Source organism: Furipterus horrens, unplaced genomic scaffold, assembly GCF_987537825.1.
Source record: "Furipterus horrens unplaced genomic scaffold, mFurHor1.1.pri manual_scaffold_7, whole genome shotgun sequence".
Taxonomy (NCBI): domain Eukaryota; kingdom Metazoa; phylum Chordata; class Mammalia; order Chiroptera; family Furipteridae; genus Furipterus; species Furipterus horrens.
In genome coordinates this window covers 125,125,899-125,147,327 of record NW_028327177.1, presented here as the reverse complement: position 1 = coordinate 125,147,327, position 21,429 = coordinate 125,125,899, and the positions used below count along the sequence as shown (strand labels likewise).

The 21,429-nt window shown below is 33.0% G+C and overlaps 1 protein-coding gene across 1 annotated transcript in view; it reads left to right on the top strand.

The window, feature by feature from the left end:
• Window positions 1-21,429, top strand: part of TOP2B (DNA topoisomerase II beta) — a 63,923-nt gene that overhangs the window by 14,836 nt on the left and 27,658 nt on the right. The window contains exons 4-16 of the mRNA XM_090284397.1: window positions 4,058-4,121; window positions 9,062-9,207; window positions 9,659-9,756; window positions 10,746-10,958; window positions 13,847-14,020; window positions 15,456-15,557; window positions 15,642-15,779; window positions 17,640-17,778; window positions 18,101-18,258; window positions 18,404-18,529; window positions 19,484-19,594; window positions 19,674-19,779; window positions 21,096-21,205. Coding sequence (XP_090140523.1) covers window positions 4,058-4,121; window positions 9,062-9,207; window positions 9,659-9,756; window positions 10,746-10,958; window positions 13,847-14,020; window positions 15,456-15,557; window positions 15,642-15,779; window positions 17,640-17,778; window positions 18,101-18,258; window positions 18,404-18,529; window positions 19,484-19,594; window positions 19,674-19,779; window positions 21,096-21,205 — 1,685 coding nt within the window. The remainder of the gene's footprint in view (window positions 1-4,057; window positions 4,122-9,061; window positions 9,208-9,658; window positions 9,757-10,745; window positions 10,959-13,846; window positions 14,021-15,455; window positions 15,558-15,641; window positions 15,780-17,639; window positions 17,779-18,100; window positions 18,259-18,403; window positions 18,530-19,483; window positions 19,595-19,673; window positions 19,780-21,095; window positions 21,206-21,429) is intronic.

The following is a 21,429-nucleotide window of genomic DNA, read 5'->3' as shown; positions in this document are numbered from 1 at the left end:
CTGAATATAAATATTCTTCAGAAAATTTGCATAACTTGCTATATTTTCATATCTGCTTATCATTGTGTTTTAATTGTTCATTTGAAAAATGAAGGTGATATATTTGATTAGCAGTCCCAAAGTTGGTCTGTAGCCCTGTATGTACAATAATCTCAGAGTTACTTGCATCCCGGTCACCTGGGGGCATGTTAAAAATAGAGATTACAGCCTGGCCAGTAATCAGTTGGTGGGAGCTTTGTCCTGTAAACCAGAAGGTTGCTGGTTCAATTACTGGTCAGGGCACATTCCTGGGTTGTGGGTTTGGTCCTTGGTTCGGGTGCGTATGAGAGGCAATTGAATGATCTATCTTTTTCTCTTGCATTGGTGTTTCTCACCCTCTTTCTCTTTCCTTCCCTTCCCCTCTCTTTGAAATCAAAAAGCATGTCCTCAGGGGAGGATTTTAAAAGTAAATAGAGATTACAGAGCCTGAGCCTTGCAGATTCAGCGAGTTTGAGGTGAAATATGTAAAATTGTGTTTTCACCAGCAAATACAGTATTTTTGTTGGGCAGTCTTGTTTAACAGTCTTTGTTCTGAATGATCTCTTTCCTTCCCAGATCACATCATTAATTAAATGTCAATGAAGTTGGTCTAATTGACTCCTAGGGGATGCTTTCACTTTGGAGATGTTTTTAGCCAAGAACTTTCTAGAGCGTGTGCTATGCCTCCTCATCAGTGCACTTGAGGTTTTCTAGACAGCAGAATTGTGTGGGTCTGAGCTTCTTCCAGTGGGCCTTTGCGAAAAGGAGAGGAGAGTAAAACTGGTTACTTTTGTTTTATTTCTTTCACTATTGCCTCTCAACTGTCTATCCAGTTTCACTTTTAGGTGTTTATCAGGAACATGTTCCTTCTATGATTGAAGTTTAACTTGACAGCTAACTTGTGTTTGAATTTACTGAAGCAGTGGTTAATGTATACAAATGTATTATCAGTTATTCTGCATAGGATTTAGGAATTTCTAAGGATGCTAAAGACAGCCTTTGTAATTCAAAAATTGGTTTTAGCTTACTCTGTCTATAAAGTCACTGGTTTATTGAAGGAAATTCAGAGAAAGTAGTTATTTTTTACCAAGATAAAATATAATTAAGATATCAAAACTACAACTAAACTACAGAACAACCATCATTCAGAACCACCTGAAAAATGGCTGTATAGAAGTCCTGCGACTAGGGAATTAAAGAAGAAGCCACATTAAGACTGGTAAGAGGGGCAGAGACTCAGAAGCAGTTGGTCTCATACCCACTTGTAGTGGGTAAAAATAGGGAGGGATATCTTGGCTGTGGAGGGCCCCCAGAGGAGCAAGGGGACCCAGCGTCACACCAGGCCACCCAGCCTAGGGATTTAGAGTCAGGAAGAGAAGTCCGCATAACTGGCTGTGAAAAACCAGTATGGATTGAGGCTGAATGAGCAGAGGCTTCTGAAATCTCAGGCAGTTCCTCTTAAAGGGCCCATGCATGGACTTACTTGGATTCACTTGTCCTGAGCTCCAATGCTGAGGCAATTGCTCAAAAGGCACCAGGGATCTATCTTGCCGAGAGGAACTGAATTGTCTGGCACCAGGGCAAGAGCTGAGGGGCAGCTTTCTCCCAGACAAAAGTGCTGGCAGAGGCCATCGTTCCTTTGATGAGCTCCCTCCCCAATAGAGCCGGCAGGCAAGCTCCATACCTGAGACAACATCAGCCTGGCTCACAGTGTTTGCCTTGCCCTAGTGATTCCCTGAGACTCCACCTCACAAAACTTTTGGGCTCATGCAGGTGGTTTCTAGTGGCTTTTCCATAAAAATGGCCTGTCTTGGTTCATACTTCAGGTTTTTCTAAAGTCTCACAAACGAGCAGCATCTGGCCTCAGTATGCCCTGTACCTCTTGCTAAATGGCCTCAGCCCCAGCACTAGTAGCAGCTGGCCTTGGTTCATAGCTTAGCCTCATTTGGGCACCCCCAAGCCTAGTGCAGGTAGCAGCCATCTGCAGAAAGCTTTTTAGCTCATGCAGGTGGCCCTGGGAAGAACACAAATACTGATTGACCTTGACCTGCATCTCTCAGGAAGCTTCTGAGCCAGCGAACCCAGTAAACAGCTTCAGACCATGTCGAAGCACCTCCACAAATGACACACTCAAGGGGTGGACTCAGTGGGCACCTTAGAGCCCCAGTGAAGTAAGTCCTGCTTTGTAGGGTGGGCCCCTGCGTAGCTGATCCTCCACGGTGGTTGCAGCTGATCGGCCTGGGGATAAATCCCTCCCATTGATGTGCCAAAAACAATCAAGGCTCAACTACAAGAGGAGAGTATACACAGCTCACACTGGGGTTGCACCTTGAGTGCCTAGCTTGGGTGATTAGGGAGTCTTTGCCGCTGGACCCTACAGAACACCTACTACATTAGGCCACTTTACTGAGCACAGGAGATGTAGCAGCTCTACCTAATAGATAGAAACAAACACAGGAGGCTGCCAAAATGATGAGACAAAGAAACATGTCCCAAATGAAAGTACAGAACAAAAGGCCAGGGGCGGAAAAAAAAACCTAAACAAAATGGAGACAAGCAATCTACTACATACAGAGGTCAAAACACTGGTTATAAGGATGCTCAGTGAACTTATTGAGAACCTGAACAGCATAGAAAGAGGACAAGTCAATAATGGAGGCTACAGTAACTGAAATGAAGGATAATTTACAGGGAATCAACAGTAGAGCAAATGAAGCTGAGGGTCATATCAGCAATTTGGAATATAAGGAAGCAAAAAACATCCAATCAGAACAGCAGAAACAAAACAAAACAACAAAAAAGCCCCCCCCCCCAAATGAGAATAGTGTAAAGAGCCTCTGGGACACCTTCAAGCGTACCAGCATTCACATCATGGGGGTGCTGGAAGGATAAGAGAGACAGCAAGAAATTGAAACCCTATTTGAAAAAATAATGACATAATACCCTAACTTGGTGAAGGAAATAGACATATAAGTCCAGGAAGCATGGAGATTCCCCAAGATGAACCCAAAGAGGCTCACACCAAGACACATTATAATTAAAATGCCAAAGGTTAAAAATCAGAGAGAGATTCTTAAAAGCAGTTAGTTACCTACAAGGATGTTCCCACAAGACTGTCAGCTGATCTGATATCTCAACAGAAACTTTTCAGGCCAGAAGGAAAGTGATAAAAAGCAAGGACCTATCACCAAGATTACTCTACTCAGCAAAGCTATCATTTAAAATTGAAGGACAGATAAGAGAACTTCCCAGACAAGAAAAAGCTAAAGGAGTTCATCATCACCAAACCAGTATTATATGAAATATTAAAGAAGAAGAAGAAAAGATAAAAAATAGGAACAATAAAATGGCAGTAAATACATATCTATCAACAATTGAATCTAAAAAACAAATGACCAAGCAGTAAAGGAACAGACTCATATACAGAGAACATTTTGATGGTTACCAGATAGGAGAGGGGCTAGGGGAATGTGAAAAAGGTATTAAGAAATATTGAATACAAATTGTTTGTTACAGAATAGTCATGATGATGTAAAGTATAGCATAGGGAATACTATTCTAATAACTGTTTATGGTGTCAGATGGGTGTGAGATTTATTGGGAGGATTGCTTAGTAAGTTATATAATGTCTCTAATCACTGGGTGTACACCTGACACTAACATTATAATTTATGTCAACTGTAATTGAAAAATAAAAATAGGATTTAAGGTAACAATATATATAATTGGATCCAGTTTTTTGCTTCTAGATCTGGAGTAGGGGGTTGTAAACTGCAGATGTTTGCTCTTATTTAATTTGTTTTTATATATTACAAAGTTGTCCCCCTTGTTTTGTGGTAGAAAACATGATGGTTATTTGGTATGATACAAAATTTAAGAATATTGTTTGGAAAATATGATTTTGTGTTAGAAGTTATCAGTAATTATATTAACTATTACCATATATAAATGTTTAAGTTGTGATGCACAGCACTTGTGCCCATGTATTTATTTATATAACTTTATATTTGATTACTCATTGAAATATTTAATTTTATAGTTAATGCAGCTGACAATAAACAGAGGGATAAGAACATGACCTGTATTAAAGTTTCTATTGATCCGTAAGTATATTCCAAATTTAATTTTTTATGCTAAGTTTTATTCAGAGAGTACCCATCTTTTCTTTCTTAACTTTGCTTTGGGACTCAAGGCTATGGGGCTATAGCCAGTATTATTACAGTTACATTATAGATTAAATTTACTTTTCAAGATCTGTATTTGAACTTTGTCATTTATAACATCATTTAGAAATTAGGAACTACTTGTATTATAAAATATATAATATTTATATATATAATATATATATATAATATATTAGGTTTTCAGCTAATTAGATCTCACTACGCTGATTTGTTTGTTTTTGAGGACTGGGGAGTGAAAACAATGAAGTTTTAAGTTAGAAATATAATTTACATTTATTCTGTTTTCATTAGCATGCCTTTTGTAAAATACTTATTTTATCCTTTATAATTTTATTAGTAATTTAGTATGATTTAAAATTTTTTCTCTAATATGAAAATTTAATAATTCAGGTATAGCTTTCTTGTCAATAATCTGATTTTAGATGTTATGGTTAATATTAATTATAATAAAATATATAGTTTATATTTGATTATATCATGACGTTAACTCTCTCATATGAAAGTATTACCACATAACGATGCTGTTAAAGTTCTTGATTTTTCTTTTTCTATTTTATTTTATTTTTAAAATTTTAATCCTTTTTATAATGAGTACATTTTTGAGAATTTATATGGCAAGGTGTGTAGGATACTTATAAATTACAACATAAGCAAAAATGTACGATAGTTTTAAGAAAATTTTAACTGTCAAGATTGCTTTTCTTTCATATTTAAGAAATTATCAGTTAAAAACTATATCATTTATTATGTTTTAGGAGACCTAGTAAGGAGTAATAGATGTTAAACATTTTGTGTGTTTAAGCTTTTTTAAAATTCAGATTTGAAAGATTCTGATTTTAAACTAAGGAAGAAAGGGCTTAAATGCGTTCTTGATGAACATGGTTGCAATTATTTGGTTCTTTTATCTTAAATGTTTTGGCCACTTTAACAACACAGACTTAAAAAAGAGCTTACGAAGAATCCCACTGTAACAAAGTGATCAATAAGTGAGGTATAAAGTAACTTTGTAGGTCAAATAGTGGCTTTCGGTAGCATGCTTTACCTCAAGTTTATTACAAGTTCTGGATAAAAGAGTAATTCTGTGCTTATATTGCTTTCTTTTTAGCTCCCTTTCAGTCAACAAACATTTTAATGTGGGCATAAGAGTGGCATGGAATTATAACTAAATTTACTGGGTTCTTAATAACAATCAGATACCAGTTTTTTTCTTGTTTATCTCTATGCAATTTTAACTACTTCTACTAGAAAGTTCTATTTCAATATAAAATAAAAATTCATAGTCAGCTGCTCCAAAGGAAGAAAAATGAAGGTAGTATATTTTTCACTACTTCTTTTCTACTTTACTCTTTTTTGTTTACAGATTATTGATTAGAAACTATTGATTCTTTCTCCTGCTTTAATTGAAATATTTATATATATACATACACATACATATTTAAAATTGATGGTAGACAAGCATTTTGGGAGACATTGATAATCTTTATATTTTATTTAAAAATTTTTATTTCTGAATTTTAATCATTTTCATGAATTTCATCCTATAAAGGCATTCCTTATTTTTTCCTTTTCTACATATATTACAGAATAAATTTATTCTTATTAAAATGAATTTTACATCAGAGATGTAGCTTTTGCTTGTTCAATTTCTAATTTAAGAAGTCATTTTAAAACAATTGAAATTGGGAAAAGTACAGTTATGCTATTTATTCCACTGACCCAGTCTTTCTGCTGTACATTTTTGATATCCTTTCAGTTTCATTCCTTTTAACATTTTTGTATAGAAGATATTTATTTTTCTTGGTGCATGTTTGTTCATAAACTTTTTGTGTAAAAGAAACATTGAATTTTGATAGTTAATGGCTTAAGTGTTGAGAATATACAGCACAGTTTCGCTCTTCTTTTTCCACAGTACTCTGTGAGGTGAGTGTATGATTGAAATAAAGCCACAGATATAGATTAGCAAGGGATGTCGTGCATAATTTGGACAGCTCTTTTAGAAAGAGAATTTGAAGCCAGTTCTTAGAGGAGAATTTAAAACTCCTTAAATAATACAATATAATGGTTAGTATTGAAACAACTTATTTCCTGGAATCTATTTGATTAAAAACAAGCAAATGTGGAAAATATATTAACCAGAGTTTTAACTCGTCCTCTAGCATAAGTGTTCTTGTTTATTTAGAGTTAAAACACTTAAAACTATAGCTTTCAAAAAAATAAATAAATAAAAAACAACCAAACACTCATACTAACATTTACATTTAAAAAATTGGATTATAACCTATAGAATATTTTATATCTTCCTGTTTTTATTTGACATATTATAGACAGCCTTTTCTATTAACTTATATATCTACTTAATTCTTTTTATATGATTATTATGCTGATATATTGTAATTTATTTAACCTCTTTCCAGTTGATGAATATTGGATATTTAGGATATTTAGGTTGTTTTTCAGGTTGCTATTTAGCTTTAATTATTTTGAAACTTTGCTTGTAATTTATTTAAATGTAGTAGTTTTCCTAATATATCTGTGAAGATTATTGGTGGAGCAAAGAATACAGTTACAGAATTCTGAATTATTGTTTAGAGATTAGAGAAATAAATACCAGATCTGGAAAGTGATATAGATTGAAATTTTGTAATAGGGAGGTGACTGATAGAAAGTTCCAATTTCATACTCATACAGATGTACTGAATGTAGGGGATAGCAAGCCTTTTTAAAAAAAAATTTTAAATTGTGATAAAGTTTACTTTAATTATAGTACCATATATGCTTATAGGATGAAAAAAATTTTAAGTGTTTTTTCATGCGTATATTGACTTTCGTGTCATTCTGGGATGTTTAAGATGTGTAATTTTTCATTCATTGCTTTTCTTTATTTCTTTCAAAACTCTTACCTGTGAGTTTTAAGCTTCATGAGTTTACTGAAGAAAATAGGTACTTAATAAATTATAGGTTTTAATCCCAACACAGGACCTATGTGGAAGTTTAAAATAGAAGCACATTATATGGCCCTTGTTCCTAAGGCCCACCATTTTTACCTGCGGAGATAAGGACACGTAGTGAAAGGACCACAGACAACTTGAAACTGTTAGATACTTAAATATTTAGCTGTGTGTTCTGTAGAGAGTGTTTACCCACAAGTGAGATAACCTAATTATCTCCTGAGTTCTCCAGTGAATAATTTAGATTTTTTGCTTATCTCAATATAAGGAAACTTGGAAAGCATTGTAAAAGGCTGGGTAAAAGGCTTAATGGAGAACTGAAGTCATAAACTGACTTGAAGTTAGAGCAAAATTTGCCTAGACAAAGAAAGGAAAAAAGACATTATAGTCAAGGGAAAAGTCAATAAAGAAATGGAAAAATTAGGAGTGATCATGGTCATGTAATAAAGCTGACATGAGGGAAACATAGGATGCATGTTGCAGAATACTTACAGTTGAATATAAGTGGGGATATGGATAATGGGCCTTGAATGTGGACTTCTAAGCTTGATTTTATAGAAAAGGTGGAACTACTTATGTATTCTGGAGCAAAAAATAGTGTTAAAAAAGCTATAGTATGTCCATTATCATTATGCAGAATACATTTAAGGGGAGTGGCTAGGAAGAGACTGTTGGCAGTAATCAATATTTAAGGTGATATTAGTTTATCTAGATTCATATACTGGCATTTAGAATGAAGAAAAATGATGCTGATATGAAATGAATCTAATAGGACAAACAAGTCTTGGTGACTGATGACTCTAGAGAATGATCAGGAGATATGAATAAAAATGGTATCAGAATTGGAGAGTTGAACCTGTATTGGAAAGTGAAGGAAACAAAAGTTGCTGATTTGAGGAAAAAAGATAATGTACTAAAAGTCATTTTTTAGTTTTTTTTAAAATAACTTTTTGATGTAATTAATTTCCTTTTGCATCTTTGACTTTCATTTTGTGTGTTATAATGATATTTTAAAATTGTAATAACTACTTCTAATAACTATTAAGAGATTAATGTGTATGTTTGCATGGAACAGATTGTCTAAGAGATTCTGAATCAGATTGGTAAATGGTAGCTTTTTAAGCCTATTCTTAGTGTTGGTTATGAAGGTGTGTTTCTTTGCAAATTTGGATCTTAAATGGGTAAAGGCATCATAGTGTATACTACACAAAACAACAGGGTAGGCAACATTTTCCTTCAAGACTACTTTCTACATCAGGTTCCTGTTAGCCATAGGATCCTCTCCTCCATACCATTCAGGGCTAACGTGTATAGTTTTTATGATAGAAAAACCTAAAAAGATCTAAAATGAGTAGTATCTATATATTATAAAACCGTTGAAATTAGTTTATGACAGTGATTGCTGCAATACAAACAACGCTCTAACATGTAACCTGAAAATGGAATGCAGTTCAGGCTGTCTGTCCTTCTTCCATCTGCACTGCTGCAGCAGTTAGGCAGGAAGTGAAAGTGAGGGCGGCAGAGCTCTTGTGGCTCACAGGTGGTATAGTGGGAGAATGAGGCAGGACGACCGTGGCTCATGTGTATGAAGAGAAAACGGAATCTGGCTGACTTCTGACTGTAAAATCTTCACTACTTTTACTATTTTCTGGGAGGTTGAGAAGAGTTCCTTTTCCTGAGAAAAATTGCAGTATTACTCGCAGATCTTAGTGATCCTAATTTAAGTTATAACTTAGGGATAGAATTGTGTGTCCTCAGCCAAGTATTTTCTGGAAAGATTAATGTCTTGCAATTGGTAATGACTGGTATTTTGCTTATAATTATTCAGATATATTCTGATTTACTTTACTTTTTATGGAAATTAATGTTTTTAAACTATTTAAACTCTAAACTCTGCTTGTTTATTTACAGTGAATCTAACATTATAAGCATTTGGAATAATGGCAAAGGCATTCCAGTAGTAGAACATAAAGTAGAGAAAGTTTATGTTCCTGCATTAATTTTTGGACAGCTTTTAACATCCAGTAACTATGATGATGATGAGAAAAAAGTAACAGGTAAAAAATGTCTAAATGGCTGATTAGAACTTTTATTAAAAAAGATTGTTCTAAATATAAAAGCTCTTATTATTCCTGTATAAAATACTATGGAAGAGGAAAACTGGGTAGTTTTGTTGTGAGCCAAATCCTTTTCACAATTAATTTTTATGAAAAACTATCATGTATAAGGACTGTCTTGGTAATTGTCTAACATACTATAAAAGCTTGACTCTGATAGTACATTGATTTATGTTAGAACTTCTAGAACTCTAATCTGGCTGACAGATTGAGTCTAATCTGACTGATAGCTTGAGTCTTGAACTACTAATGAAAGTAAGATGTGTGATTCCTAGATATGTGAGCTTGTTATTCCATAAACACCATGTTTTTTGGTATTATGTAAGTTACTTTTATACTGTTTTTTTAAAAAATATTATTTTCATTAAACCTTTCATATTTGCTATTACAGGTGGTCGTAATGGTTATGGTGCAAAACTTTGTAATATTTTCAGTACAAAGTTTACAGTAGAAACTGCTTGCAAAGAATACAAACATAGTTTTAAACAGGTATGATAGAAATGTACCTAATTGCTTTTTAAAAGTAATTATGTTTTGTTGCTTTGTTAAGATAATAGAACCTTAGGTAAATTGCAGTGGTATACACACACACACACGTATCTTCATATTTTTAATGTATTAAGCATGTCATTATATATTTAAAAAATGTTAGAATAACTGGGAGATTTTATATAAGCCTGTCTTTCTCATATTTCTTTAAAACAAAATGCTTTATTTAACAGACTTTTCTTTTAATTTAGTTAAGTTTTAGTGAAAGTGCCCTGAACCTCAAAGATAATTGAAATATATCCACTTTGGATGTTTGAAAAATTCCTCATTGATTCATGAAATTCATGGGAAAAAAAAAGATGTATTTATTATTTTTAGAGAGAGAGGGGAAGGGAGGGAGAAAGAGATGGAAACATCGACGCACAAAAGATATATTGCTCAGTTGCCTCTTGCATGCCCCAACTGGGGACCTGGCCTGCAATTGAGGCATGTGCCCTGAGAAGTGAACCAATGACCTTTCAGTTCGCAGGTTGGCGCTCAATCCATTGAGCCATATCAGCCAGGGCGAAAGTCATATATTTTAATTTAATTTTATTCTTGTAGGCCTTTCAGAATAGTTTGAAATTTTATATAAGCTAAAATAATTTTCTCAGGAAAGCATCATGCTTACTTGTTTTTGTAAAATTATACATATAAATTCAACATATGTAAAATTATACATATAAATTCAACATATAATCATGTTGAAGAACTTAGGATATTTTATTTACAGTGTATAAAGTTGTACAAATTATTTTGCTTATTTTTAATATGCTGTTATAATAGTATTTTATTTTAATTTTTTTTCATCTTCAATATCAGGTTCAAAGATTATTTTGTTATGAAGATGAAAAATGTGTATAGTTGTGGTAACTGTATTTCATGAGCTGACTTTTTATTAAAAAAATTAGAAGCAATATAGAAATATTTGTATATTTTCTCTTTTAAAGACATGGATGAATAATATGATGAAGACTTCTGAAGCCAAAATTAAACATTTTGATGGTGAAGATTACACATGCATAACATTCCAACCAGATCTGCCCAAATTTAAGATGGAAAAACTTGATAAGGATATTGTGGCCCTCATGACCAGAAGAGCTTATGATTTGGCTGGTTCATGCAAAGGGGTCAAGGTCATGTTTAATGGAAAGAAATTGCCTGTAAGTGTTTTCTAATGCTTTTGTAATTTTGTAGATGGCTTACAGTTAGACTTTGAAAATCTAATATTATAACCTCTGTCTTTAACTGGTGTGTTTAGGTCACTCAATTTAAAGTGAATATTGAGTATTTGCTAGCTGTTTTCTAATCATTGTATTTATTCTTCTCTGGTTTTAATTGAGCATTTTTTTAAATGATGTCATTTTATCACCTCTGTTTAGTTATACCTCTTTTTAAAACCTTTTAAGCAATTTTCCTAGGGTTTACAATTTCATTTGTAAATACTTTGAGTCTACCTTCAAATAATTTGATCACTTCATATGTAGTGAAAGGACTTTAAAACAGTGTATCTTTAGTATCTTCCTCCCTCTTCTTGTGTCATTACCACCATACATTTCACTTTTATGTATGCTAAAAACACCAGAAGAAGACGAAGAAAGAATGAGACAGAAGAAACATTTGAAAAAATGGTGGCAGAAATTTTTTCACAGTTGGGACATTGTTTTTAATGCTTTATGCATTCAGTTATTTTTTTTAGAGAAATTAAAAACATAATACCTTCATTTACTCCATTTCCAGTGCTCTTAATTTCTTGGTGTAGATTTAAGTTTCTGATTTTAACCACATTCCTTCTGCCTGGAGATCTTCCTTTAACATTTTTGTAGGCTATTTTTGCTGGCAATAAATTCAGTGAGTTAATGTTTGTCTGGGAGTCTTTGTTTTCCTTCACTTTCAAAGACTATAGAAATTTCACTGGATACAGAATTATCGATTGACAGTTTTTTTTTCTTTCAACACTTAAAGATGTCACTCTGTTGTTTTCTTGCTTGCATAGTTTCTGATGAGAAGTCTGCTGTAGTTCATATCCTCTTCCTCTGTTGGTAAGGTGTTTCATTTTCCTCTGGCTGCCTTGAAGACTTTCTCTTTGTTTTCTTTGAGTATAATATGCTTAGGTGTGTATGTGGATTGTATGTGTGTGTATGTGTGTATGTGTATGAGTTTGCATTATTCTGTTTGTTGTTTGTTGTTTGTCACTGATTTTGGAACATTTGTGCCGTTATTTCTTTCAATATTTCTTTTGTGGTGTTCTTTTTCTTCACATATTTCATTTATGCACATGTTATGTGATTGGGTATTGTCCCAAGCTCTTGGATGTTTTGCTCTGCTTTATTCATTCTTTCTTTTTGTGTTTCAGTTTAATTCTCTAACCCTATTTTTTAGATTAAATGGTATTTTAATTACTGATCTTATGCCTTATTTTTAACTTAAATTATTTTTTCCCCTTTATTGTGTCAAGTTTACTGATAAGCCTACCGAAGACATTCTTTATATCTTCTGTTTTTGATTCCTGGCTTTTCTATTTGACTTTTTTCTTACAGCATCCATCTCTCTCCTGAAGCTGCATGTTGTCTGACTTCCCCATTAGAGCCGCTAGCATATGAATCATAGTTATTTTAAATGCCCAATAGTTAAAATACCTGTGACATATCTGAGTTTGATTCTGATGATTGCTTTGTCTTTTCAGACTGTTTTTTCTTGCCTTATGGCATGACTTGTAAGTTTTTGTAGAAAAACAGCTGTGTTGTATAGGGTAGTAGGTATGGATTAAATACTTTAGTATGAGGATTTATGTTACTCTCTACAGGAAAGGGGATCTGTTTGCAGTTTGTTGTTGCTGTAGTTACTGGAGTTGAGGTTTGTTGTTGCTGTGGTCACCAGAGACTTCAAATTCTTCTTTGTTCTTGTCTCTCTTCTTTGGGCCTTCCCTTTGAACTGCCCCTCAAGGAGGGTATGTCTCTTGCAGTTCCTCCAGCTTAAACCCACTGTTATTATTGGAGGCCTGCTAGCATGGTGGTAGGTTGTGGGGAAACTTATGTCTGCTAAATCTCAGACTTTGGAGTGCACATTGGGCCAGTGCCTCAAGGATTTGGCCTTTACAAATATTTCTGTTTCTTTTCTAGAGGTTGAGGTTTTTCCTTTGCCCTCTATTCTTTTCCCTAGTTGCAGCAGGTACCCGCCAGTATTCTTATTCAGTATTCTTGAGGATCCCTGCCATGCGGAATAAAAAAAATTTTTTAAACTTCAATGACAAGGTTAGGCTGGGCAGAATGACTTTCTTCCAGCTACAGTGATATAACCAGTAGCTGCTGCTCTCCTCCCTCGGTCAGACCATTGGGAGAGCTTTGTTAGATTCTCTCTTCCCTTTGGGAACCTACTCAGGTTCCTGAAGGAAAGCCTGCAGAAGAGTGGGAACCCCTTAGAAGTATAGCTCTCAGGGGCTTCACACACTCATACCAGTACACACTTGTTCTATAGCAATTTGTCAAAATCTCTGACTTAATGTTCCTACTGCAGTATAGACATGAAGCAGCTTCTGCCCCAGTTAAGCAAATGCTTAGGTTCTGTGTCTCCTACAGACTTCATACTCTTTTCAAACTCAGGGTGGCTAGATATCCTGTGATCTCAATTTTTTGAAGGGTCATAAAATATCAATTTGTCTGACCAGCTCTCTTCTTGTAAGGGTGGAACCTTCCCAGTCCACCCCTCCCCCAAGTCCTCTCCATGTTTGAACTCAAACTGGAAGTCTACTTTGTTATTTAAAAAACTTAAACTTTTGGAAGATTTTATTATAATTTATCTGTCCAGCTATCCTTTCATAACCTTTATTTATCAAGTACATATGAAATGAATTGCTTTTTAAAGTGTAGGGACCAAAGAGAAGCATAGGAGAAAGCCATGAAAGTTTGAATCTGTGGAAGAAGCTGTTGTGAATGAGGGGAAATGAAAGTATGAGAGTACCTGATGGCATTCACCTCTGGAAAATGGGTTTAATAATACTGACTTCACAATATAAGATTGTTTATTGTTTCTGTTCTTTTTAAATTAATAGGTAAATGGATTTCGCAGTTATGTAGATCTTTATGTGAAAGACAAATTAGATGAAACTGGAGTGGCCCTGAAAGTTATTCATGAACTTGCAAATGAAAGATGGGATGTTTGTCTTACATTGAGTGAAAAAGGATTCCAGCAAATCAGCTTTGTAAATAGTATTGCAACAACAAAAGTAAGTATGCTAATTTTCTTTTATTTTTAAGTCAGAACAATGCTTCATTAAAAACAACAGGAAAAATAATAATAACAATAACATCAACAACAATAACAACAAAAAACCCCACAATCTGCTTTGGTGAAATCAAAATTAACTTACGAAAATGAAAGCTTATTGTCTATGAAATAGTTGTCATATAATTTCACTTCCATTAAGAAGTGAGTTTCTACTATTAGTGTTTATAGTTGAATACATTTATATTTTATGAAATTTAGAATAATAACTATTCTATTCTGTGTTCTAAGTTTAGAATGTAGAAGAAAGACTAGTAAGAGATGAGTATGTTTTGGGGTCAGATTGTGGAACATGTTATCTGCCATTCTAAGGAGTTTAAATCCTCTTCTTTTTGGATTTCAAAATCAAATGAAATTCTCATTTAAAAGAATTTATCCAATAACTATAATAAAGTATTATTATGCATTCCTAGAATAATCTAAAGCAGTGATTTATCACCTTGTCACTCTTTTTCAAGTTTTAATGTTTTCATTTTTAATGTTCAATTTTTAAAATAATCTAGCACCACTTTCTTTAGTCAACAGAAATCTTTCATTTATTATGGTTGAATTTTATTATATGTAATAGAAACCTAATGTTCAGTGGCATAAACATGTAAAGGTTTTATTTCTCCTTTTCTTTCTAGGGACTGGGGGGAGGCAGTCTTAGTTTGGTACTGTGACTCCACAGCATCATTAGGGACCTATGCTCTTCCTGGCTTTCTTTTCTCCATCTTTTTAGCATCTGGCTTCTATTCTCATGCCTTTTAGTTGCCTGCTGCACCTCTGTGCCTCATTTCTAAGTTCCAGGGAGAAAGAACTGGTTCGGGTAAATGTATATGCCAACTAAATCTCTCCCTTTTTATCAGGGACACAATAGTTTTTTTTGGAAGCCCCATCCATCCAGTAGACCTCTACTAACATCTCTGGCTAGAACCGGTTCATGTGGGTACCTCTAGCCACAAAGGAGCCCAGATTGATGAATGTTTGTAATTGGGCATGTTGCCAGTTAAAAACAAAGAACTTTCGATTTGTCAGTAAAGGGGAGAATGGATATTGGATGAACAACTGACAATGGCTGCTACAGTCCCTAAGTTTAAATATTGTGAGTGTCATTACCACCACCATGTCAGTATTCATTCTCACTTCCATGTCTTTTTTTTCAATTGTTTTACTTTGTATGAAATTGGCTAATTTGCTCTATGGTAAAAAGAGACCTTATTTTTAAATCCCAACTCTGCTATTTTGACTCTAATATTACTACTCTGGAAAATGAGTTTAATAATACTGACTTCACAAAGTTGTTGTAAAGATTAAACGCTCATTCTAGAAAAAATGAATATGTAAGTATTTTGCTACCCTAACTATAGAAGATTTTGGATTTTTTAAAAATTTAGGGTGGACGGCATGTGGATTATGTAGTAGATCAAGTTGTTGGTAAACTGATTGAAGTAGTCAAGAAGAAGAATAAAGCTGGTGTATCAGTGAAACCATTTCAAGTAAGTGACGCTTTATGTATTCTGTTGAGGTATTAGGTAGTATCAGTTCTGATGCTGACATTTATTTTGGTATGTTTTCAACAGGTAAAAAACCATATATGGGTTTTTATTAATTGCCTCATTGAAAACCCAAGTTTTGATTCTCAAACTAAGGAAAACATGACTCTGCAACCCAAAAGTTTTGGGTCCAAATGCCAACTGTCAGAAAAATTTTTCAAAGCAGTGAGTAAAATTAGAATTATTTTTCAGTGTGTTTTTATTGAGAGTTAAGTAGTTTTCTTTATTTATTTCATATGTGATTAGTTTCTTATATTAACTGTGGCTATAGGCATATTTATAGTATAAACTAATATACTTAATTCTGCAAACTTCAAAGATTAAACAAAGGGTAAACTTTGTTTTGTAAAACAGTTGATTATTTTGCCAAGAATTAAAATAGATACTCATGTAACTAATTGTGTTTTTAGCTTTGCTTTGGTCAAACTAAAGCCAGATATCTGCCCGCCCAACAAATGTTCAAGTCCTTTTAGAACTTCTGATTTCAAATTTTCTATTCATTTCAACTTGATCTCCTGATTTTTACCATTATATAGTTCTTTTAAGAAAATTTTCATATTCTACATATTTTAAAATTTATTTTACTTTGCACATATTTACTTAGGCTTCCTTAACCTTTCTGCAACAAGGTGAGAGTACAAATAAGTAGTAAATCTTAGATTCATAATCAAGACTTGTGACTGCAAATAGCTTCTTATACTTTATTATATATAACAAGCAATATTTGCCTCTGTTCCCTTATTCAGAAGTACCATCAACAAACATATTAAATAAGCATATAATATGTTTGCACTGAGAATATAAGATGAATAAATTATAGCTTCTCCACTTTGGAAATTTATAGTTTGGTGGAGGAGTAATTGTGAGAGTAGTAACATACTTATCAAATTCCATTATCAGAATTTCAAAGGTAAATTCTCACATACAAAAACAAAAAATTGTTTTTAATCCTCACCCTGATTTTAGAGAAAGAGGAAGGGGGAGTGAGAACAAGAAAGAGAAATGTCAGTGTGAGAGAGAAACATGGATTGGTTGCCTTCTGTATAGGCCTCAACCAGAGATCAAACCTGCAACCTAGGTATGTTCCCTGACCAGGAATTAAACCCTGAAACTTTTTGGTGTATGGGAAGATGCTCCAACTCACTGAGCCACCCGGCCAGGGTACAGATTTTGTTTTTAGATTGTAGCTTAAGCCTTATAGAAATAGTTATTTTGGATCTGATCATATTCAATTCAGAATACAAATGACCCTATGTTAATGTTTTCCCAAATTTCTGCCCTCATAAAAGTTCTCATTATGAACTGATTTGAATTTAGATTTTATACTTTTTTATTTTTTTTGGCAGATTGTTTAAATCTGACAATATACTTTACCTCTTTTATATCTCAAACATTTCAGAAAGCTCTTCTATACATAAAATCTTAACTACCCAGGATGATGAAAAGTAAATAACAGCAATTTGGAGGTGCTTCACTTTTTTTCCCTTTCTGGGTAAACATGTTATCACATGTTGATTAACTGGGAGTGACACACAGTTTTTATAATGTTGAAATACTGATTACCAAACTTTTTAAAGAATAAGGACTATTCATAAGTTCTTGAGTTTATTCTGATGTTCCCCTTCATGTTAATAGTTTTTATTTATCATAGAGATTTCAAGATTCACAGTTTTGTATTGACAGATATCAGAATTTACCAGCTGGTAAATTTAAGCATGGATCAGCTTTTACTGTGTTAATTTGAGCAAAATTAACTTGTAAGAAAAGTTATGTATATTTTTCATGGGGTTTATTATAATACAACTTTCATATGTGATAAAGTCACCCGTTTTTCATGTGTTTATATTTCAGTATAGTACCTGCCTGAGTTAGTTTTACTGTAGTTAGAATAAAACTTACTAGTGTATATCATTATTATCATTATTGTTTTGCCCTATAACTGCACAAATTATAAGCATTCCATTAATTTTAGCTGAGTGTATGAACTTCTAGTTTATTTGTACATCATTATTCTTTGATTTTTAGGCCTCTAACTGTGGCATTGTAGAAAGTATCCTGAACTGGGTGAAATTTAAGGCTCAGACTCAGCTGAACAAGAAGTGTTCATCAGTAAAGTACAGTAAAATCAAGGGTATTCCCAAACTGGATGATGCAAATGATGCTGGTAAGATTCAGATTTTTAAAAAAGATTTAGGTTTTTATTTATCCAATTATAGAAAATTTTCATTTTCCACGTACAGTTAGATTATAAGATTTTATATTCAGTGTATAACTTCACTATTAAAATTGCCACTTGCACCATATATTACTAATTTTCAGGGGATAAGAATGTAGTAAAATATACAATATTTAAACTATACTGAGCTAATGTAAGATGATTCTTGCTGTCTTTCACTATCATCATTGTGATTAAGTTTTCTGGCTTCATTTTTCTCATTGGTAAAATTGAGGAACGTGGAGTATATGTCTTTTTAAATTTCTCTCAGGTGGCAAACATTCCCTGGACTGTACACTGATACTAACAGAGGGAGACTCTGCCAAATCGCTGGCGGTGTCTGGATTAGGTGTGATTGGACGAGACAGATATGGAGTCTTTCCGCTCAGGGGAAAAATTCTTAACGTACGAGAAGCTTCCCATAAACAGGTATGTATTTATATATACTCCCACACATATATATGACATTTTCATGCTTTACTAAAATTGTTGCATTTTTAAATGTAAATTGTGACTCACTTTTTGTAGATTTCAATGTTTTAAAATATTTTTAATTATTTTTCTTTATGTATAGATCATGGAAAATGCAGAAATAAATAATATTATTAAAATAGTTGGCCTGCAGTACAAGAAAAGTTATGATGATGCAGAGTCTCTGAAGACTTTACGCTATGGAAAGATTATGATTATGACTGATCAGGTTGGTTTAAAAGTGGCCACATATTTAAAACTCATATCTTTTTCAGATTGTCCTTTTGATATTTATGAGACTTGCTCCAAGATGTGCAAGTGAAAGTGATTGTATATCATCGGGGGAGAAAACATTGTCTAATGGCACTGTTTGTGTGAAGCACATTTTACATTGTCTAATTTATTGGGTAACCATCTTTTTGGTTAGGTATTTTAAAAATGTTTTAAAATATAATAAATATGACAAGAAGAGAACACACTGTGGTACTATGGGGTTGAAGCTTACCTATAAGTAGGAAGGGAATGATGAAATTTACAAGTAAGAAAGGTAAAATAATAGGATAACTAGTTGCTATTTCTATATGATGGCATAATTTTGGATGCACAAAAAACTATGAGGACTTGAATAGTAAAATGGCAATAACTGGGAAAAAACTAGAAATTTGAAAAGGACAAATTTCATATGCATCCAACTGCTTTTCTCTTCTGTACTCTAATTAAAAGCATTTGTAGAGAAAATCTTCAACTGAAAAAACTACTGTATAGTGTTAAGCAGAAATTTAGCAGTTTTTTTTTTTTTTTTTAATCAAGAGAAGACTTGTGAATGCCTGTTCTTCGTGGATTTACCTTTCATTGCCCAGGGAAATTGCATTATAATCATGATTTATGTATTTTCATCCTTAAATCATTCTTTTAGTGAAATCTGGGTAAACTAAAAGAGATGTAATGATAATATATTTTGTAATGATAGGAAGATTCAATCTATCATTAGATATATTATTTGTGTGGATTTTAAGAAAAATTATTTATTGTGGTCATCTAAAGAATAATATCTACTGTTTTGTAAAATGCAGTCATAAAATTTGAATGGAATTTTGCCTTTGCTGCATTCATACATTAAAAATTTGGTTGTATAGGTAATTTTGTAAAATTATTATAGCTTTCTTTACTGACATTTATTTAGGATCAAGATGGTTCTCACATAAAAGGCCTGCTTATTAATTTTATCCACCACAATTGGCCATCACTTTTGAAGCACGGTTTTCTTGAAGAGTTCATTACTCCAATTGTAAAGGTACTATTTACTTTAATATATTTTTATATTGCTGTTTTAAAGGGTAGCAGAATAACTAATTCTCTTTTATTAATTTAAGGCAAGCAAGAATAAGCAGGAACTTTCCTTCTACAGTATTCCTGAATTTGATGAATGGAAAAAACATATAGAAAACCAGAAAGCCTGGAAAATAAAATACTACAAAGGTTTGTATTTTAAAATAGTTTACATTTTGTGAAGTTACTACTGACATAAATATATTTTTATTAGAGCTTTATAAAATATTTTGAACGTCTCTTTTAGACTTTAAAATAGCTATTGCTGATTTTTCAATAATTGTTATGGAAAATCTTATGAAGTGTAGAGAGTAGTATAATGGGCTTCCATACTTCAACAGTCATAATTTCATGGCCAGTCTTGTTCCATCTAAACTCTCCTCATTGCCACTCTCAGTTTGGAATAATTTACAGACATTATATTATTTCTGTAATACTTTAATATGTATCACTTAAAGAATTTCTTTAAAAAGTCCATAGTACCATTATTATACTTTTCTCATAAGCTAAAATATACAGGCAGTGTTAAAATTCTCTTGCTTGTGTTAAAATATTTATAGTGTTTTGTTTTATTTTATTTTGAGTCAGGATCCATGCAAGGTTCTCACATTGCATTTGGTTGATAAGTTTCTTAAATCTTAGTATATTGTTTTTCTTTTTATATTTTTCTTATAATTTATCTGTTGAAAATGTTGCATTGTTTGTCTTGTATAATTTCTCATATTCTGGATTTTGCTGAGTATCCCTATAATTTCATTAAATATATATCATGCTCCTCTGCCCCTTTGTTCTCTGATTACTGGTATTATACATTGGAGACTTGCTTAGATGGGTTAGATTTATATGGGAAAAACATTTAATAGGTGGTGTTGTATAACTTATGTCAGGAACCATGTAATACATGGTTTGTCTTTCTTTGTCTACTAATATTAATCAATTGGTAAAAGTGTTGCCAACTTGACTGATTAGCTTTTTACCTAATGGCTTTAAACAACCATTGATGTTTGTGATTCACTTAAAATTTTTTCCAGCTTTGTTGAGGTATAACTGACAAATAAAACTGTATATGTAAGGTATACAAAATGATGACTTGGTATGTGTTTACATTGTAAAATGATTACCACCAAGTTAATTAACACATCCATCACCTCACATAGTTATTCTCCCCCCTTTTTTTCTGGGGAGAACATTTAATATCTACTATCAGCAATTTTTAAGTACACAATATAGTATTATTAACAATAGGCACCGTCTTTTTATTAGGTTGCCAGAACTTAACTTAACTGAAAGTTTATACTCTTTGACAGACATCTCTCATATTCCCCCTCCCCACAACCCTTAGCAGCCACCATTCTATTCTCTTTCTATGAGTTCAACTTTTTTAGTTCCCACATACAAGTGAGTTCATACAGAATTTATCTTTCTCCGTCTGGCTTATTTTCATTTTTATTTTTTAAATTGTGCAGGATTGGGTACCAGTACAGCTAAAGAAGCAAAAGAATATTTTGCTGATATGGAAAGGCACCGCATCTTGTTTAGATATGCTGGTCCTGAAGATGATGCTGCCATTACATTGGTAATAAAGCTAATTTTTAAAAAACCTGTCCTAATATCCATCCCCCTACCTTTTATACTTTCTTCCTAGTCTGGCTTTTCTGTAGTAAGTCTTGAATTCTAATACCCAAACTCGTTAATTTTAGTGTTCCTCTCCCTTCTTCCCTACCTCCCGATTATGCCCTGTTTTCATAGTTCTTTAATTGGAAGACCTTTGTTTAAGTGTATTTTTGATAAAAGCATATT